This window comes from Microtus ochrogaster, chromosome 10 (genome assembly GCF_000317375.1).
Source record: "Microtus ochrogaster isolate Prairie Vole_2 chromosome 10, MicOch1.0, whole genome shotgun sequence".
Taxonomy (NCBI): Eukaryota; Metazoa; Chordata; class Mammalia; order Rodentia; family Cricetidae; genus Microtus; species Microtus ochrogaster.
This window is the reverse complement of record NC_022016.1, coordinates 58,408,549-58,425,603: the sequence shown is the minus strand read 5'-3', so window position 1 is coordinate 58,425,603 and position 17,055 is coordinate 58,408,549. Positions and strand designations below refer to the sequence as shown.

General features: G+C 43.2%; 1 protein-coding gene across 2 annotated transcripts in view; it reads right to left on the bottom strand.

Annotated features, from left to right (window-relative positions):
* Positions 1 to 943: 943 nt before the first annotated feature.
* Positions 944 to 17,055, bottom strand: part of Thrap3 (thyroid hormone receptor associated protein 3) — a 33,411-nt gene continuing 17,299 nt past the window's right edge. The window contains exons 3-11 of one of the 2 annotated variants that reach the window (XM_013348433.1): positions 15,487 to 16,377; positions 13,377 to 14,075; positions 11,443 to 11,615; positions 10,280 to 10,391; positions 8,538 to 8,622; positions 6,809 to 6,999; positions 3,680 to 3,875; positions 3,125 to 3,268; positions 944 to 1,707 (exon numbers count right to left, since the gene is read on the bottom strand). In XM_013348433.1, the coding sequence (XP_013203887.1) occupies positions 1,486 to 1,707; positions 3,125 to 3,268; positions 3,680 to 3,875; positions 6,809 to 6,999; positions 8,538 to 8,622; positions 10,280 to 10,391; positions 11,443 to 11,615; positions 13,377 to 14,075; positions 15,487 to 16,377 (2,713 nt within the window). In that variant the 3' untranslated portion in view covers positions 944 to 1,485. The remainder of the gene's footprint in view (positions 1,708 to 3,124; positions 3,269 to 3,679; positions 3,876 to 6,808; positions 7,000 to 8,537; positions 8,623 to 10,279; positions 10,392 to 11,442; positions 11,616 to 13,376; positions 14,076 to 15,486; positions 16,378 to 17,055) is intronic. The other variant, XM_005353249.2, reaches the window with a different exon arrangement.

Below are 17,055 nucleotides of genomic sequence, written 5' to 3'. Positions count from 1 at the left end.
GCACAGTAGTGAAGTTTGGTTCTTGGATATTAAAGCAGAGAATGAAGGAAGTTTCCTGAGAACAGGTGCTTCTTTGTAGAGAAAACGTATATTATGGGATGGAAACTTCTGTGGGCGGTACCTACCGCCCCAGGGTGGCTGGAGCAGGTGTGAGGACAAGGAACACAGTCCATTTGCATCTGTCACTTCGTTTATTGTTTTTATTTGCAGGAGGAGTTGAAACAAAAACTTAAGGGTGTTTTTCTTTCTCCCCTAAACATTAATCATTCAAGTAAATCCAACTTAACTATAGAAATTAGCAAAGGGGAAGTAGCAATAACCCAAGAGCAAAGGCTGGGGGAAGAGGAGGGTGCAGTCGGCATAGAACATATGCACTGCTGTGGTTCACCTGCTCGGGACCGCCTCCCCGGAAGGCAAGCACAAGGACCCTTTTATGAGGATATCCCCCCAACATTGGAAAATGTTTCAACCCAAAACTTAAGGTTAAAAAGAAAAAGAAAGAACAAAACCAAAACACACAAACCCCACAAACCACCCAGCCATAACCACCATCCTTAATCGATCATAGGAGTTTCTTTTCATTTTATAAAAAGATCAATAAAAAATATTGAAAAAATTATTTTCTCATCTTATATTTGTAAAGATAATAGAATTCAGAAGTTTCTTAGAAAACAGCCCAGAAACTGCCATCCAGTTTCCACTCCTTTTGCTGAGGACCAGCAGGACTACAAAGTTTAGGATACTGGAGCTGCTGGTGGAAAATGGGAAGCCCAGCCCAAGAGAAATCAGACAAGAGCAGGATGCATGGGGAGGCTGGGAGCAACTCCACGTGACACATGGCTGTGCAGAAAGGGGAACACAAGGTGGTCAGAAAGGCCTTAAACTCCTCCGTGACATACAAAACCGGTTTTTACAAAGATCCAAGCAGTTTGGTCCCAAACTGAGGCGAACACATCAATGTTTATTCACATGCTTTAAGAATCAAAGTTGCCCAAATTAAATCTTTCTGCTAATATACTACATATCCTGTAAAAAGAAAAAAAAAAAGAAAAGAGAAATATAAGGGCCTTTTAAAAGTCAGGACAGGAAATGACTGAAAACCAAGTTCATCCTTTTAGTTCCAAACGAAATTAAGGAAACTTGGGTTTCTAATCGGGAAAGGAAAACAAAACCAAACAAAAAACCCAAGCATCAGCATCATTCTCCCTACCCTGCCCCCACCCCACACACCAACAACAAACAAGAAACAGCGGGAGCCCAGTGTGTTGTGGGCTGCTCAAAACGTGGGCCTGATCCTAGGCTCTGGGGCCAGTGTCCTCTGTCCAGTGGGACAGCACCAGGGATGTGTACTTTGCTGTTGTAGGTTCTGTGTGGCTGGTGGGTTGTTGGGTGGGATTTGCAGGATCTTCTTGAGGCTCCCTGTTTAGCTCCACCAGCCTCTCCCAGTGCCTCTCTCCCTGGGCCAGGGCTCCATCAAGAGCGGCCCTACTCAGCTGTGGGCTGCAGACCGTCCTTGTCTTCCCGGTTCTCTGTCCCACTCTCATCGTCGTCAATCTCTCCTTCCTCGCCACTGAACTTATCGTGGGCCCACTTGGGGCTGGTACTGGATTTCCGGAACATGAACCGGCCCCGACCCCGGGGGAAGGCTCCTCGGCCACGGCCACGGCTCATCCACTTGTCACTGCCTTCACCTTCCCGGTCATCATGCTGAGAGCAAAGAAAACTGGCATCAGGGCTAGTGTTCTCTTCTCTGTCCCCATCACACAGGCCTGTGCCCCTGTGACCTTTTCTGCCCTTTGCCCATTCTACTCCAATACTGCCACAGGCTCAGATCCAAGAGCACCTCTGGTACCTGGGGAACTCTAAGGCAACAGTGTGGACATTACAAGTGTTAGAGTAGTAGGAAAGCACGAAGACGGGCACTAGCTCATTTACCCCGTTAGTATCCTGCCACTTATGACTATCACGTAAACCAAGTTGTTATTATTTAGAACACCATTTCTCTCTCTTTTTAAAAATAATTCCCTGGAACTGGAGTTACAGACAGTTGTGAGCTGCCTGTGGGTGTTGGGAACTGAACCCAAGTCTCCTTTAAGAGCAGCCAGTGCTCTTAACTGCTGCAGCCATAGAAGCATCTCTGCAGCCGTACACCACCATTTCTCAAAGGAGGCATCTAGAAAAATCAATCATACTAACATGTGGAATGGAACTGGCCTGGGGCTCCAGTCCTTTCCAAGCCCCCAGCCCAGGTGCCCTCTTGCAGCACTCCATCTTCAATAGTAAGGAGCAGTGTCTGTCTGTCACAGCAGGGAAACTACCCCTGTTCTGACAGTCTCCACAGCAGGGACGGACCAAAGGTGGAATGAGTGAAGAATTCTGACTGTCTCATGTTAGACTCTCATCACTTCACAGGTTACGCCATCCTCTCACAGAAGCCATTCTTAGGCTCCTGAAGGCAGCTGCCTCTGTCCAAGGTTGCAGTGCCACAATGACCAGATCAGAACTGGCAATGTTCCCTCAGGTGGCAAACAGAAGCAGGAAAGGGCTTTTCCTTTCACAGCAATTCTACACCTATTCAGGTCTTCTAGAAACTTCAAACTGGCTCCCAACAACTAGGCCAAAGCCCAGGAATTACAGGCTTGGATACAGGCCCAGTGAATCACAGCAAGGGCAGGAGTTAGCGACTATGTAACAGTCTGAGGAGCATGGGTATGACCCACAACAACACAGGTAAGAGGAAAACCTCAGTGCCGTTTCATCATGGTAACAACCTTTTTGTTCCTCAGACAGCTCTAGAGCTGTTTTTCCTGTCAATCTAGTAGTAAAGGGTAACAGAGGCTGGGAGCGGGGGAGGAGTCAAAGTCCACAGGACAAGAAAGGCAACAGTGACATTTCTTGCTTATTTTGGAATTCATAAACAGTTCAGAAGATAAGCCACATTGGAGCCAAAACTGACTTAACCCTCTAGAGAAGAGCCATCTAGCTAGCACAATACCAACACATTCACAGTCTCTATGCCTGTATACAAATTTAACAAGGTCAAATAGACCAATTAAAGCCTTCAAATCAGTTACTGTGTGCCAAAGTTTCTCTGGCCCTTTCCTGGTTAGTCCCAGACACTTACCAAGTAATACTTCTTGCTTTTGGGTGTGTACTCTGGATCCCATTCCTCTTCCCGGTTTCTCTTTTGAAAATCATTGTTGCTGTTGTTGTTATTGTTACCGGAATAGTTTCCTCTGCCCCAACCTCTCCCTCTTGCTCGAAATTGCTGTAGAAATAAAGGAAGCAAAAGAAACAAAGGTCCATGTCAGCAGTAGAAAATCCCTTACATTCTGACAAGGAATGGACAGATGCCCCCGTCACGCGCAGTTAAACTAGCTTCTACTCATTTCTATCCTGTTCCTCCCAAGCAGACAGTCCAAGGGTATATATACATGGCCAGAGGGCTGCCTTCAAGCAAGATCCAAGGAAATGGGGTAAATTCTGGGATGAGAAGCTATAAGAGGCTTTGGAAGTGATTATAAACAAAGAAACAAGTGAACATAGAAGCTTTGGGAACCAAAGAATCTTGAGTCTACAGCTGGCTTGCTTAGACCAGAGGCAGAAGAACTGGTGTCTTATTGACATTTAGTTGAGACTAGAAAGAGCTGGAGGCTTAGAGAAAAAGGGAGGCCCTTACAAAGGTTCCCCGTGCTCTGCCGCCTCTTTCATTTGGACCCACGAAGTCTTTGGTCCCCAGTCTGGATTTGTCAAAGCCTGTGGTGCTCTCCTCCCTCTCCTCTGCTTCCTCGGGGTACTCCTCTGCTTTGTAGGAGTGAGACGACTGGGAAGAGGAAGAGGAGGACCTAGACCGGTCTCTTGCTCTGCGGTGCTTCCTACATGAAGAACAACAACAAGAAGGAAATCAAGACTGGTTCTGGCAGCATCAGAGATTAACTACCAAGCAAGCGGGTTTTGTTCACCCTAACCCACCCAGCAGATGTGGTTCTGTGAGTCATTTTCAGTGACATACCTATTTCTAAGCATGTGGTAAATATGTTATCAAACATAAAGAACATAAAATAATCATGTTTATTAAATAATGCTCCATTATCAGCCTGCCAGATGAACCAACAGAGAAGGCAAGAAGGTCCGTGTGAGTGGCTGACTCTGACACTGCAGCAAACCCTTATTAGTGTGCTGTCATTCCTAGCACTCAAATGCCGTTTTGTGGCGGGCACAAGGGGGTGGGAGACACTTTAAGATGAAATGAAATGTCAGAACACCTTACTGACAAAGTGACCAGAGAATTCCACATTACTCAGTTCATAGGTGACAGAGCTGAGCAGAGCTTGGAAACAAACCTGGCTCTAATTAGCCCACTGACTCTATACAACCACCTCCTACTGAGCTCAAACAGGTTGTGCTCTTAAGTCTAGAATCTGCAGCAACTTCTCCTGGAGTCGTATCTCTTCCTTTCCCTTCATTTGGGTAAATTACAGACTAGAGAAATTAGACTAATATGATGACTCACTGTCTACACACTACAGGCTAGTGCCAGCCCTACTAGAGGTAACAGGAGGCTACTAAATGACCCTAAGATGTCAGAGGACCAAACTCCCAGGAATAGAGACCTCCAGGCATTCCTTGGTACCTCATTTATAAGAAGCATTCTGGGGCTGGAGAACTGTTTCAGCTTTTAAGAGCACTTGTTCGGCTCTCAGCAACCTCATGATAGCGCATAACCACCTGTAACTCTGGTCCTGGGGAGCCAATGCCCTCTTCTGGCCTCCTTGGGCACCAGGTGTACACATGGTACAGAGACTTAGGAGAAAAACACTCATGCACATTAAAAAAAGAAAAGAAAAAAAAAGTACTCTGCCCAGCCCCCACTTGTTTTAGTATCTTCTCTTCCCATGAAAACAAGAGATCCACACTGCTATACTCAAAACCAGAACACAGAAACCTAACCACTCTGATACTCTGTGTTGTGGTAAGAAGTTTTCAGAAATAAGATTCTCAAGAGCTTCCAATTTGGTCGGGCTATGGTGGCGCACGCTTTTAATGCCAGCACTTCGGAGGCAGAGGCAGGCAGATCTCTGAGTTCAAGGTCAGCCTGGTCTACCAGGTGAGTACCAGAACCGGCTAGGGTTACCCAGAGAAACCCTGCTTGCAAAAACTAAAACCAAAACAGCAAAAATGCTAAAACAAAACAGAGGTTTTTATGAGTTGTAAAAAGACAGTAATAAGAACAGTGTTCAAAGGTTTTCGCTTAACTCAGTCACTCAAGCACATAGTGCCCAAGGAGGCCAGAAGATGACATCATCTCCCCAGACGGGTTACAGATAGTTTGGGCTGCCAAGTGGATGCTGAGAATTGAACAAGTGTTCTTAGTAACATCCAACTCTGCAGCCCCAACGGCTTTTCATAAACCAAGGAATACCTTGAGGTATTCCTGGGAGTCCTCCTGATACCTCAGGGTCACTTAGTAGCCTCTTTTGTTACTTCTGATAGGGCTGGAAACCTTCTCTAAGTAAATTGTTGAAAGTCACAGTGCAACTCAGAGCTGGGCATGTTTCAGAAATAAGTATCAATTACTTTTCTATACTCAATACTGAGATGCTTATGGGGACTCACTCCACTTTCCACCAGTGGCAATGTGGTGCACACCTATAAACTGGACTTGTGGGAGACAAAAAAAAAAAAAAAAAAAAAAAAAAAAAAAAAAAAAAAATCAGGAAGGAATTCAAGGTCATCCTTAGTTGCTACACAGAGGGCAAAGCCAGCCCAAGACAAAGACTGCCTGCCAGCCAGTTCAAGTCCAGAATAGCAGAAATATTGCTTTTTGAGAAGGTTAAAGCTGCAACTCTGCTCCATTTAAGGAAAGGTGACTGAAACCATAGAACCTTCAACAATGTACCAAGGCTGGTTGTAGCTCAGCTGAAAACTTGCAGAGCATATGCAAGGCCCAAGGTTTACTCTCTAGCACCACCAAAAAAAGCAGAAGCATCATGGCATTGGCATGTTATGTTGCCCTACATAACAATGAAAAAAAAGTCTGTTTTTTAAAAGAAATATTTGGAACACCTCTTTGAACTGTCTATGAAACAACAATCCTGTCCTATCTCGTTTCACCTGGTTTTTATTTCTTTTTGTTTTTGTTTTTTTAGAGACAGGGTTTCTCTGTGGTTTTTGGAGCCTGTCCTGGAACTAGCTCTTGTAGACCAGACTGGTCTCGAACTCACAGAGATCTGCCTGCCTCTGCCTCCCGAGTGCTGGGATTAAAGGCGTGCGCCACCACCGCTCGGCTCTCACCTGGTTTTAAAACAGTACTTTTAATCGAATGTATTAAATGTTATAGTATTTTATTCTATCAATGATTTTCTAAACTATAAGCACACTAAGAAAATACTCAATGAGAAAGAACATGCCCAGAAGACCTGTCACACAAACTGCTAATCAATTTCCACAATCGTTGCAACATTCATTTCTGGACAAAGATAACTTTACTTAGATAAAGAAGTTCTATTTTCAAGCTAGGGAAGACAATGCTACAGATGTTTTAGTTCCTAACCATGAAGTTCTCTTGATGAGAAGGCCTGGCGTACTCACAAGCCCAAATGAACAAGTGTTGTGTGCGCTCATGTAATCCCAGCACTGGAGGGGCAGGGATTAAGCAACTTGGTCTACACAGTAAGTTCTGGGCTAGCAAGGGTTCCATGCTTAGACTCTGTAGTGAAAGGTGAAAAACCACCACCACCAATAAAAAATAGTGAATAACTGAGACTTTACTCCAGAATCTAGGGTGACAGGCAGGGGCGTCACGTACTTCTGCTTCTTTGATCCTTTGTGAGTTTTCTCTGTTTTCTCAGCTGATCTTTCTCTTGAGTGGCTAGAGTCTCGGGAATCCACCGACTCTCTTGATTTACCTCGCTTAAGATCTCTCTCCTTATGTTTTTTACGACGCTCAATATCAAGGCGAAGATCAACAGGATCATCTTTGTATTTGCCTTCAGCCTGCTGAAAAAGATGTTAAAATTAAGGTTTTTGGGATCCAGAACTGCTAACTCACTCACTCTCAAATGTGTTTTTTGCCAATGGAGACACTGGGAATCTAAAAGCCTCACCCCAGAAAGTTTTTTATTTTTTTTAAACAATCAAGGTGCTATCTCTTGAAAACGGTATATGTGAATCTTTGTTTCCTGTGTCCCAGTAATGCCTCTACGTGTATATGCTGAGTAAGTGTATATGCTGAGATGGCCAAAACCAGCTCTGGAAAATGTTTTTATTAGGCTTATAGGAAATGCTCACTTCTCCCTATCTAAAGAAGGCCACCCACTACCGTACGGAATCACCTTAATGTACAAGAATAAGTAAAGACAAAAGCAACACTGCCCAGATCACATCTACAATGGCCTTCAATAACTCCCAAAAACTTCTTGAGGATAAATGTCTATATGGCTTCAGGGACATCATACACTGGGATTTGCCTAATAGAAGTAGGTCCTTGCTAACAGAAAGCCGTCCACACTTTATTAACCATAAACTTTCGGATGCAATATTTGATTTAAATAACAAGAATAATAGGAAGGCTTATTATTTTATCAATTTGTTTCTGAGAGTCTAAGACCTCTGTAGACTCAAAAAGCCAATAAATAAACAAGCAAATGACAACAAAGGACAAAGGCAGCCACTACTCCATCACTGGGGAGCTGACTGTTGGAGGCATGGAGCATAGACTTCTGCTGCTTCACTAAGGCCAGGCTGAGGGCATGTGGAGATAGGGAAACGGGTGGAAAGTGAGAGATTGCACATGAGTATCTCTCAACACTTTCAACCAAAAAGACAAATTTGTCTAGAAAATTTTAAAACAGTTATTTTAAAAAAGGTTTCAGTAGCATAGAATAGCCATCTTATTTTAAATTTAAACTGTATATATGAATGATGGTGAATAAATATTAAAATATTAAAAACTCCATCTACTTATTTCATAATAAATACTGCACAGGAGTCTAATCTCTTAGTAACATGTTATGTGCATATCATTGCAAATGTAGCCAGGCCATTTTAAAGTAACAGTAATCGACAGATGATATGGTACAATGTTAGGAAAAAACAAAAAAGCGCACCAGCTGCTGAACACAGTCTACTGAGTTAAGATATGAATATTTCACTCTGCTCTGACATGCATGTCTTTCTGAAATCATGGTTGGAAATAGTGCATGTAGACAGTTGATTTGATAATACTTACAAGCAGAAAAATATCACAAAAAGTTTCTTCTCTCATCATGGGCACTTGTTCCAAAACGCCTCTCTTTTTTTTCTCAAGCTCACCTCAATAGACTCTGGGGTCATTTACCATATTCTAACCACTTCACAAAGGTTGTTGATACATTTTAATAAAAATTAACCCTTTGTAGTTCATTTTTAGAATTATGCCCATCCTTAAAAGAAAAACACAAACTTAAGTAGAGAGTAATTTAAACAAACACATTTCTGTCAAGTTCATGCCCAACGCACTCATTATGTTGGAACTACTGATCAAAGCAACAGTTCACCTTATAGCCAGGTTCCCGGGGACTTTTCATTTCCTCGTGAGTCAAACCATGTTTTCTGAATGTACTGGGGGAAATGTCTATCCTCCTAAAATTAAAAACACAGAAATAGTATACTATTCTACTGAACAATATTGGTTAACATTTTAGACCCTAAGGTGGGTAATGGAGTCATAGACATAATTACTTTTTATAGTTTATCTGCTACTAGTTCTATTTCTCCCCCTTTTCATGTTAAGATTACATGTGCATGCCTAGCATACACTATATTAGTTATACCTGTAATAGAAACATTCCTTCCACCCAAAGTAAATAATTGAAAAATAAGTATTATATTCATTTGTGTATATGTGTTTGTTTAAAGCACATGCTACAACTTACGCAGTTAGCTCACTCCTTCCACAATATGGAACCTGGGATCTACAACAATACCCACTGAGACAGCTTGCCAGCCCAAGTTCCTTTATTTTATTTTGGGGCGGTCACTACTAGGAAATGGACTCAAGTGCTCTGCATATACTAGAAAAGCAGTCTATTCTTTCCCATTTTGTTCGTTTTTTTGTTTTGTTTTGTTTTGTTTTGTTTTGTTTTTTTTACTATGTAGTAGTCCTAGCTGTCCTGGAACTTTTCTGACCTGGCTTTTCAGAAACTCAGAGATCTGCCTGCCTCTGCTTCCCAGTCCTGGGATTAAGACACACACTTCCTGGCGGTGCTTTTTACTAGTTAGCAAGGCAGATTCCTTGATCTTCCTTGGTACCAAGCTAATTCCAGACAAGCTCTCCATGCTCCAAACAGATTTCCTGAATTATAAGGGATAATTCTTTTAAATCTGTTGGAACTCATTTAAACTGTTGAGATAAGTAAAATTCAAGCTTTTCCCTCAACCCTCTTCCCCAGCAAATTCTCCTAAATGAAAGAGATAATGTTGTTTTTTTTAATGTTTATTTATTTATTAGCATACAGTATTCTGTGTTTATGCCTGCACGCCAGAAGAGGGCACCAGACCCCACTACAGATGGTTGTGAGCCACCATGTGGTTGCTGGGAATTGAACTCAGAACCTCTGGAAGAGCAGACAATGCTCTTAACCTCTGAGCCATCTCTCCAGCCCCAAGAGATAATGTTGTTTAGAGAAGTCAGTATTTATTCTTACTACAGAAACCTCAGGTTCTTTGGGCCCAATGTGAGAAACTACAGCCTTCAAAGCATCCTTTCCATTCTCAAATACAAAGTCCTCAGATTTCCAAGAGCTCTAGATAATATTACTTTACCCTAAATTTTGGGTCAAAAGTACATTAGTGGGAGAATGCAAAAAGGTTAGTTTAAGCCGGGTGGTGGTGGCGCACGCCTTTAATCCCAGCACTCGGGAGGCAGAGGCAGGCGGATCTCTGTGAGTTCGAGACCAGTCTAGTTCCAGGACAGGCCCCAAAACCACAGAGAAACCCTGTCTCGAAAAAACCAAAAAATAAAAAAATAAAAAGGTCAGTTTAATATCAAATGACAAGTTGGTTTTTTTTTCATATGCACTGGTGCTTTGCCTGCATGCATGTCTGTATGAGGGCATCAGATCCCCTCCCTGGAACTGGAGTTACAGACAGTTGTGAGCATCCACGTGGGTGTTAGATATTGAACCTGAGTCTTTTGGAAGAGCAGTCAGTGTGCTTAAACGCTGAGTCATTCATCTCTCCAGCCCCCAAATGACAAAAGTCTTTTATTACAACCCTCAGAGTAGGCTGAGAACCTCACCTGTGTATCTCTGGGCTTTTCTTATTTTTAGCTGCTTCTTGTTCACTTCCTCTCTTTAGGTATTTAGTAAAGCGTTCATGTAATGTCATTCCAGAGGATCCAAAGTGATGTTCTGTTAAGATTCAAAGAAATACATTAATGTTATCTAGGGCAGATACAATATTCAGTGGACCTGTAGCCAGAGATACAATTTAATATTCAAACCCATGTAACATACTAAAAAAGGGAAGGAAAGGGAGCTAGTTCAGAGACATCTAATGCTGGGTTTCTAGTAAGCTCCCTTATCTCAGGGACATGATACAAGGTCAAAGAACCTGGCGCTAACCTCCCTTTGGGGCACAGGACCAATTATTATTGACTTTAACTCTAGATGGAGCCTGTAACAGGCCCAATTCAGCTTTCTGCATCATTGCTTTTGCCCATTACTCAACCTGTGCACCACTATTCATTTGCCCAGGGGATGACAGAACAACTTGGGAAAGAAATTCACATCAAAACGTATACAAGACACTGCTACAAAGGAAAAGAGGTAACGGAAAAGCCATTTCTCAGAGGCTGGAGAGATGGCTCAGATATTAAAAAAGGTTGCTATTTTCCCAGGACACAAGTTTGCTTTCCAGCACCTTTGTCAGAAGGTTCACAACCAAATCTATCTCTAGTTCCAAGGGATCTGACCTCTTTGGGAACCTCCTATCTCAGACACAGACACACACAAATCCTTAAAAAGCCACTCCCCATACTTCATGTTGAGGGTTTTGTTTATTATCAAGATTATAGATGCTAGCATTTCAGAAATTCATCTCTAAAACATGGAAACTTCTCCCCTAAATAAATCAATCTCTCAATATCTCTCAATATCTCTCAATATCTCTCTCTCTCTCTCTCTGTGGTTTTTCAAGACAGGGTTTTGCTGTAGCTTTAGAGCTCTTCCTGGAACTAGCTCTTGTAGACCAGGCCTGCCTCAGCCTCTCGAGTTCTGGGATTAAAGCACCACCGCCCGGCTAAGCACTGATATTTCTTTAAGCTAGCCTTTAGCTTTCAACGTCCTAGAGGCTTCCTCATTCTCTAACCCAGCACTCGGAAGGCAGAGGCAGGCTCCAAAGCCACAGAGAAACCCGGTCTCGAAAAACAAAGACTACTGTGTGGAAACTGTCTCTACTTACCTTTAACATGATGAACAATCGTCACTATGTGCTGAGCAAACAATTCTGAGGGGCTACGCTGAGACTGAGCTGACTGTATGTGCTGGAAGATGGAACGAAATTCCTGTTCCTTTTTATTGCTATGGACTAGATCCCGACAAAGCTTTCTTTCCTGAGCCAATAAGCCACTGGGTCTGAAAGACAAATACAAGGAGAATCAATGTAACAAGAGATATAGAAAGTTAAAATTCTTATTTCTTGTTGGTTTTTTTCAGACAGGGTTTCTCTGTGTAGCCACCGCTATCCTGAAATTCGCTCTATAGACCAGGCTGGCCTCGAAATCAAAGATTTGTCTGTCTGCTTCCCAGGTGGCTGGGATTGAAGGCATGTGCTGCCACTACCACCTGGCTGAAAGTCACAATTCTTTAACTATAAAAATAAGCTAATTTTCAAGATAGTTTTCCTCCTATATATTGCAAGGTTGGCTGTGAACTTGTCATCTTCCTGTCTCAAGACTCCTGAGTATACTAGGACTGAATGAATAGGCCAGGCTTTATGGGCTGGAGGTGAGGAGGTAGAATGCTGGGCAAAAAAGCCAAGGCCCTATGCATACTAAGCATGTGAGTTTTCCAACATGGAACCATGGTTTCCTATTATTATTTTGGGCCAAGGAAGGGAGGATGAATGTGTATGGCACACACCAAGTGACAGTCAGAATACAACATGTAGGAGTCAGTTCTTTCTTTCCACATCACCAGGCTTGGTGATGTTACCTGTACCCGATGAACCATCTTGACCCCCACCCCACCCCCGTTTTCTCTGGAGACAGTTCCAAAGAGTTTCTATCCACAAGGCCCCTCTTGTTCTCTATCAAAGTTCAAGTAATGGTAACACATTATAACTGAGGAAAGATGAGTCCACATCTCATTCATCACTGAGAATCTTCAAGTGGGGAACTGTTAAACCTTGGTGACTATATTTCCTATGGCTACTTGTTTTAACAAAGGCATTGTAAAAGGTCAACTAGCTTGGCTAGGGAAGGCTGTTCAACAAGACAGCACCAAGAAGCAAAGAGTGAGGCTGGTGAGATGGCTCAGGGGTACAGGCGATGGCCTCCAAGCCAGAACTTGACCCCCAGACCAACACTGTAGGAGAAAACTCCAGAAAGAAGCCCTCTGACCTTCACATGCATGTGTGTCCCTCCCCACTTTCTAAGCATAAGTGGTAAGAGAGGAGTGTGTGGTTACAACTCCAACTGGTTGGGTATACTACGTCAAAAGCAGTCAGTCTGGGCTCTATCATGCTTTCCTGAAGTGAGGGGAGGGAGGCAAGAGGCTAGATACATCAATTTGAAATCGGAAAAATATCAGAGTCTGGCGACCCAAGTAAAATGGAGACATGATTTTCAAGGATCTTGACAGGTAAAAGAAACAGTGTAGGTAGGAGCTGGGCTGGAGGTAAAGACAGACCAAAATAGTGGTTTTGAGTTCCCAGAAACAAAAAACAACAATAACGGGCTGGAGAGATGGCACAGCGGTTGAGAGCATTGCCTGCTCTTCCAAAGGTCCTGACTTCAATTCCCAGCAACCACATGGTGGCTCACAACCATCTGTAATGAGGTCTGGTGTCTTCTTCTGGCCGGCAGGCATACATGCAGACAGAATATTGCATACATAATAAATAAATAAATAAATATTTTAAAAAGCAACAACAATAACAACAAAAAAAATCAGGCATACTGGCTGAAGACAATCTTTACCCCGGCAATGCCTAAGGGGCATAATCAATCTGTGAGCTGTTATCACTCAGTGACACTCTCTCCACTCCAGGGACAGACATGAGGCTATCCGCACTGATAGGTGGCAGCAAGGAAACATTTCTGTTCTCAGGAAGAAGGGGTAATGAAACCATTTTGGCCATTAGAGCCCTGAGGGTCAACAAGGAGCACTCCTCACCGTGCAAGGTCCTCATCAAAGGAGTCCATCCGGACATTGACCTGGGCCTCCCGAGTAATGGAAAAGGAAGACTTCCCTGAGGAAAAGTCTCCTTTGTTTCCCAGCTTGTCTCGGCTCTCAGAGGTCTTCCGTGGGGGAGGTGACGAATTTTTCTCCTGGACCGCCTTGTATGCAGTCACTCGGAAATTCTTTTCTGGCACAAAGCCCCTGTGTCCACTTTCGCTCCTCTTGGCCCCTCCACGCTCCTCCTTTCTGGATCTCTCTGTGAAAGGCTCCTCCTCCAGCTCCTCTGCCTTCCTTAGCTTTTCCTTCCTTGTATGCACCAGGCTCTCCCACTTGCCTGACTTCTCTTCCTCCTGGTTTTTGCTTGCACCGGCTATAACTTTAGACATAAATTTGGGCTCATCATCAAACTCAGGTTCCTTCCTCCCCTTACTTTTGTCCTTATCTTGTTCATCCATCTCCTCCTTGTGGAAGTCAGCCATCTTTTTCTCAAAGTCATCACGAAGCTTATACCTTTTGGGTGACTGGCTGCCTCGAAAGGGCTTCTCAGTGTCAGTCTTGGAAGCAAATGGATCAGATTTCATTTTTACATCAGCATCAGAGAAGCTCCCTTTCTCTTTCAGCTTCTCTTTATCAGTATTTGTTTGTTTCTGTTCCTTATCTTTCCCATTCTCTGTTTTCTGGTCTTCCAGGTACCTAGTTACAAAAACACAAGGGAGACACACGAGAGGCCTCCTGAGCATCCTGTTCTACCACAGCACCTGGTCTGTTCCTGCTCTGGTTTTAAGTCTCTGAGCAAGCATAGCTGTAGATTCCAGTATTATCACTTTCTACCTGGTACTTGTCTAATGATTTCTGAAAAAAAAAATCCTTCATGGATTTATAAACTTGGCATTTAAGAATCAGTGGAACTGTGCCTTACAAAAACAACAAAAAAATGTAAGAGCAAGTTATTTAGGATACTGAAAAATTTTTTTACTTACCTGTTATGTGGTCTAAGGGGAAAATAACTACAGTCTCACCCCAGCTTTTACTCATTCATTTAAAATCTGCTTTCAGCAAAGTTAACAGAATGTTCAACCTTGGACTGTTTTGATTTATACAACTCACATTTGGAAATACAAGTCTCAAAGAGACTTCAAATTTGCTTCAAGTCACCTAGAAGATCTACATAATGAAATATACTGTGAACACATAAAAACAAAATACTTGTTAATAGGGGAAAGAGTATGAAGGTGGCAAACTTATTATTCTAATGGAAAAGCAGAAACCAGACTCCAATCTACATTCAGTCCTAGCAAGGAATAAAACTTACACTGCAAAGCAAACTCAGATTGCATCAAAGTACAGAATTTGAACATATGCTAATTATGAGCAATGTTAAACCTAACTAGTTACATTAATGAACACGACAAAGAACCAAGGGACCAGAAAATGTGCTAATAAGAGTAAAGAATGGAAGGAGGAACCTCTTGCTCTCTCTCTTGACTAAAACATGGTCCTGGCATCTTTCCTGTAACATCCCACTCTATCCAATCCACACAAGAACAATTCTTATAAAACTTACCATACCCTCTTATAGGGTAGCACACCTCTATAAGCCTGGGCGCTCTACAAGGGCATACGCCCACCCACCTTGTGCTTTAAAAAAAAAAAAGCTCTTCTAGACCACGCCTTGGACTTTCCTATTTTGCCCAGTCTCCTTGGTGTGTCACTCTTCACCACGATGGGCCGATGCACACAAACATGGCAGATAGTGGATCCTAGAGGTCTATAGTTCCAATGGCCAATCATGTTGGCAAAGATCTGTTTTTTGGTAGCTAACCCACAAATCTCTACTGTTTTCTGGCTCAGACTGGTAGAATTCAAGGCAATTTTTTAAATGTAGAAACATTACCACAGGCTAAAGAAACTTATGCTGTAATACCAATTCAAGAAAGCTAGAGTTAAGTTAAAGTTTCCCTGGACAACTCTAATGTAGGCTAATGAAAAGCCGAGAAAACAGGAATTGCCATGCTACCATTATTCAGGTCTAACTTGGGTGTTATTACAACTAAGCTGCTGGCTAGGGATAGCCACTTGGGGATGGGAAAAATGAGATACTTGCCTTTTTGTGTATGCCGCTCCTCCCGAAGCAGCACTCTCGTCTTTCTGAGATGAACCATATGCAGAGCCAGTGGCCGGAGGACTCTTACCCACAGGGCTCTTTTTAGATGGACTCAAAGATCCAGAGCCATGGTCGAACTGACCAGACTGATATCCAGCACCACCTGACATAGATGAACCCATCTGGGATGTATTAGAAAGTGGAGGACTAGGTTTTGGCACAGGGCTAGGGCGCGGTGACCTTCGCCTAACCACCACAGACTGGAGGGGGCTTTTGAGAGCTGGGCTTCTCTCCCGGGGGCTCAGATCAGAAGCTGAGGCCCGTGACGCAGAACCAGTGCTATAGGTAGTGGCATCTGGCCATGGCTTTGAGCTCTCAGACCCTTTTATATCTTGAGATGCACCTCCAGAAAATGTCTGCTCCTTGGCCTCATCTCCCTGGTTATCACCGGCTGCCTGAGATGGCCTGCTATCCTTAGAAGAGGACTTCTTCTCTTTTGTAGACTTGCGCTTTGATGATTCAACCCTGCTGTGGTTGGAGGATGACCGGGAGGATGAGGAGCGCCTTGACCTGTCAGAGGATGATTTATCAGAGTTCCTAGAATGGCTCCTGGACCGTGGTGAAGGGGACCTTCTCTTTGGGGACCGGGACCGGGACCGGCCTCGACGAGGACTGTATGCTTGCCGGTAGTTCTGCCAATTGGACCGGTAGTTTCCATAGCCACCTCGGTTATACTGGCCCCAAGGATAAAAGCCTCGGTTTCGCCCACGGAAATAATAGGGCCTCCGATAGCCTCTGTTGTGGCCTCTGAAATCTCGATTCTGATACACTCGGGGGTGATTCCTTTCTCTGTTATGAGCTGGAGAATACGATCTGGAACGAGACCTAGAACTGCAGAGGAAGAAAATGGGGAAAATGTTTTTTTTACACGGCATTTAAAAAATAACTGCCAACAAAGGTAACACTGCATTCCCTACTGTTCTGTATCATTTCTTTTCAGTTTTGTTTTGAAAGCAAGAGTACAAACTTAAACATCTAATTTTTTTCTTTCAATTTTGTAAACTAAATAAAGACACAGACACAGGGATATAGCTGGTGGTGCTGGTGCAGATGGTCTCTGGCTCCAACACTCCCATCCTAGTCATCTTCTCAGTTTAGGACAAATGTCTTAAAGACCCGAGCCTGTAAAAGCACAATTCTAACAGCTGACCACCAAACAAAAAGCACAGCTATTAAAAAACTTGAAAGAATCTGCTAAAATCAGATCAGAAAAACATGAACCACACTAATCTTGTACTAGAACTGGAAATCATCTAAGTCAAATTTCTGGGGCTGAGCTTTCTGGTTGTGCTGAGACACCACAAGAGGGCACTATCTGACCAGCCAGTATCAAGCCTAAGGACTAGAGCAAGAGAGGCAAGGAAAAGGTCCTTTCATACAGAACTCAGAAGGAACCAGGGTCCACTGACAGAACCATAGGGGCTCATAAGAGACTGTCTAACATGTTCAAGAACATGAAGCTGTGGACAACCCAAAGCCATCAAAAAAAAAAAAAAAAAAAAAAAAAAA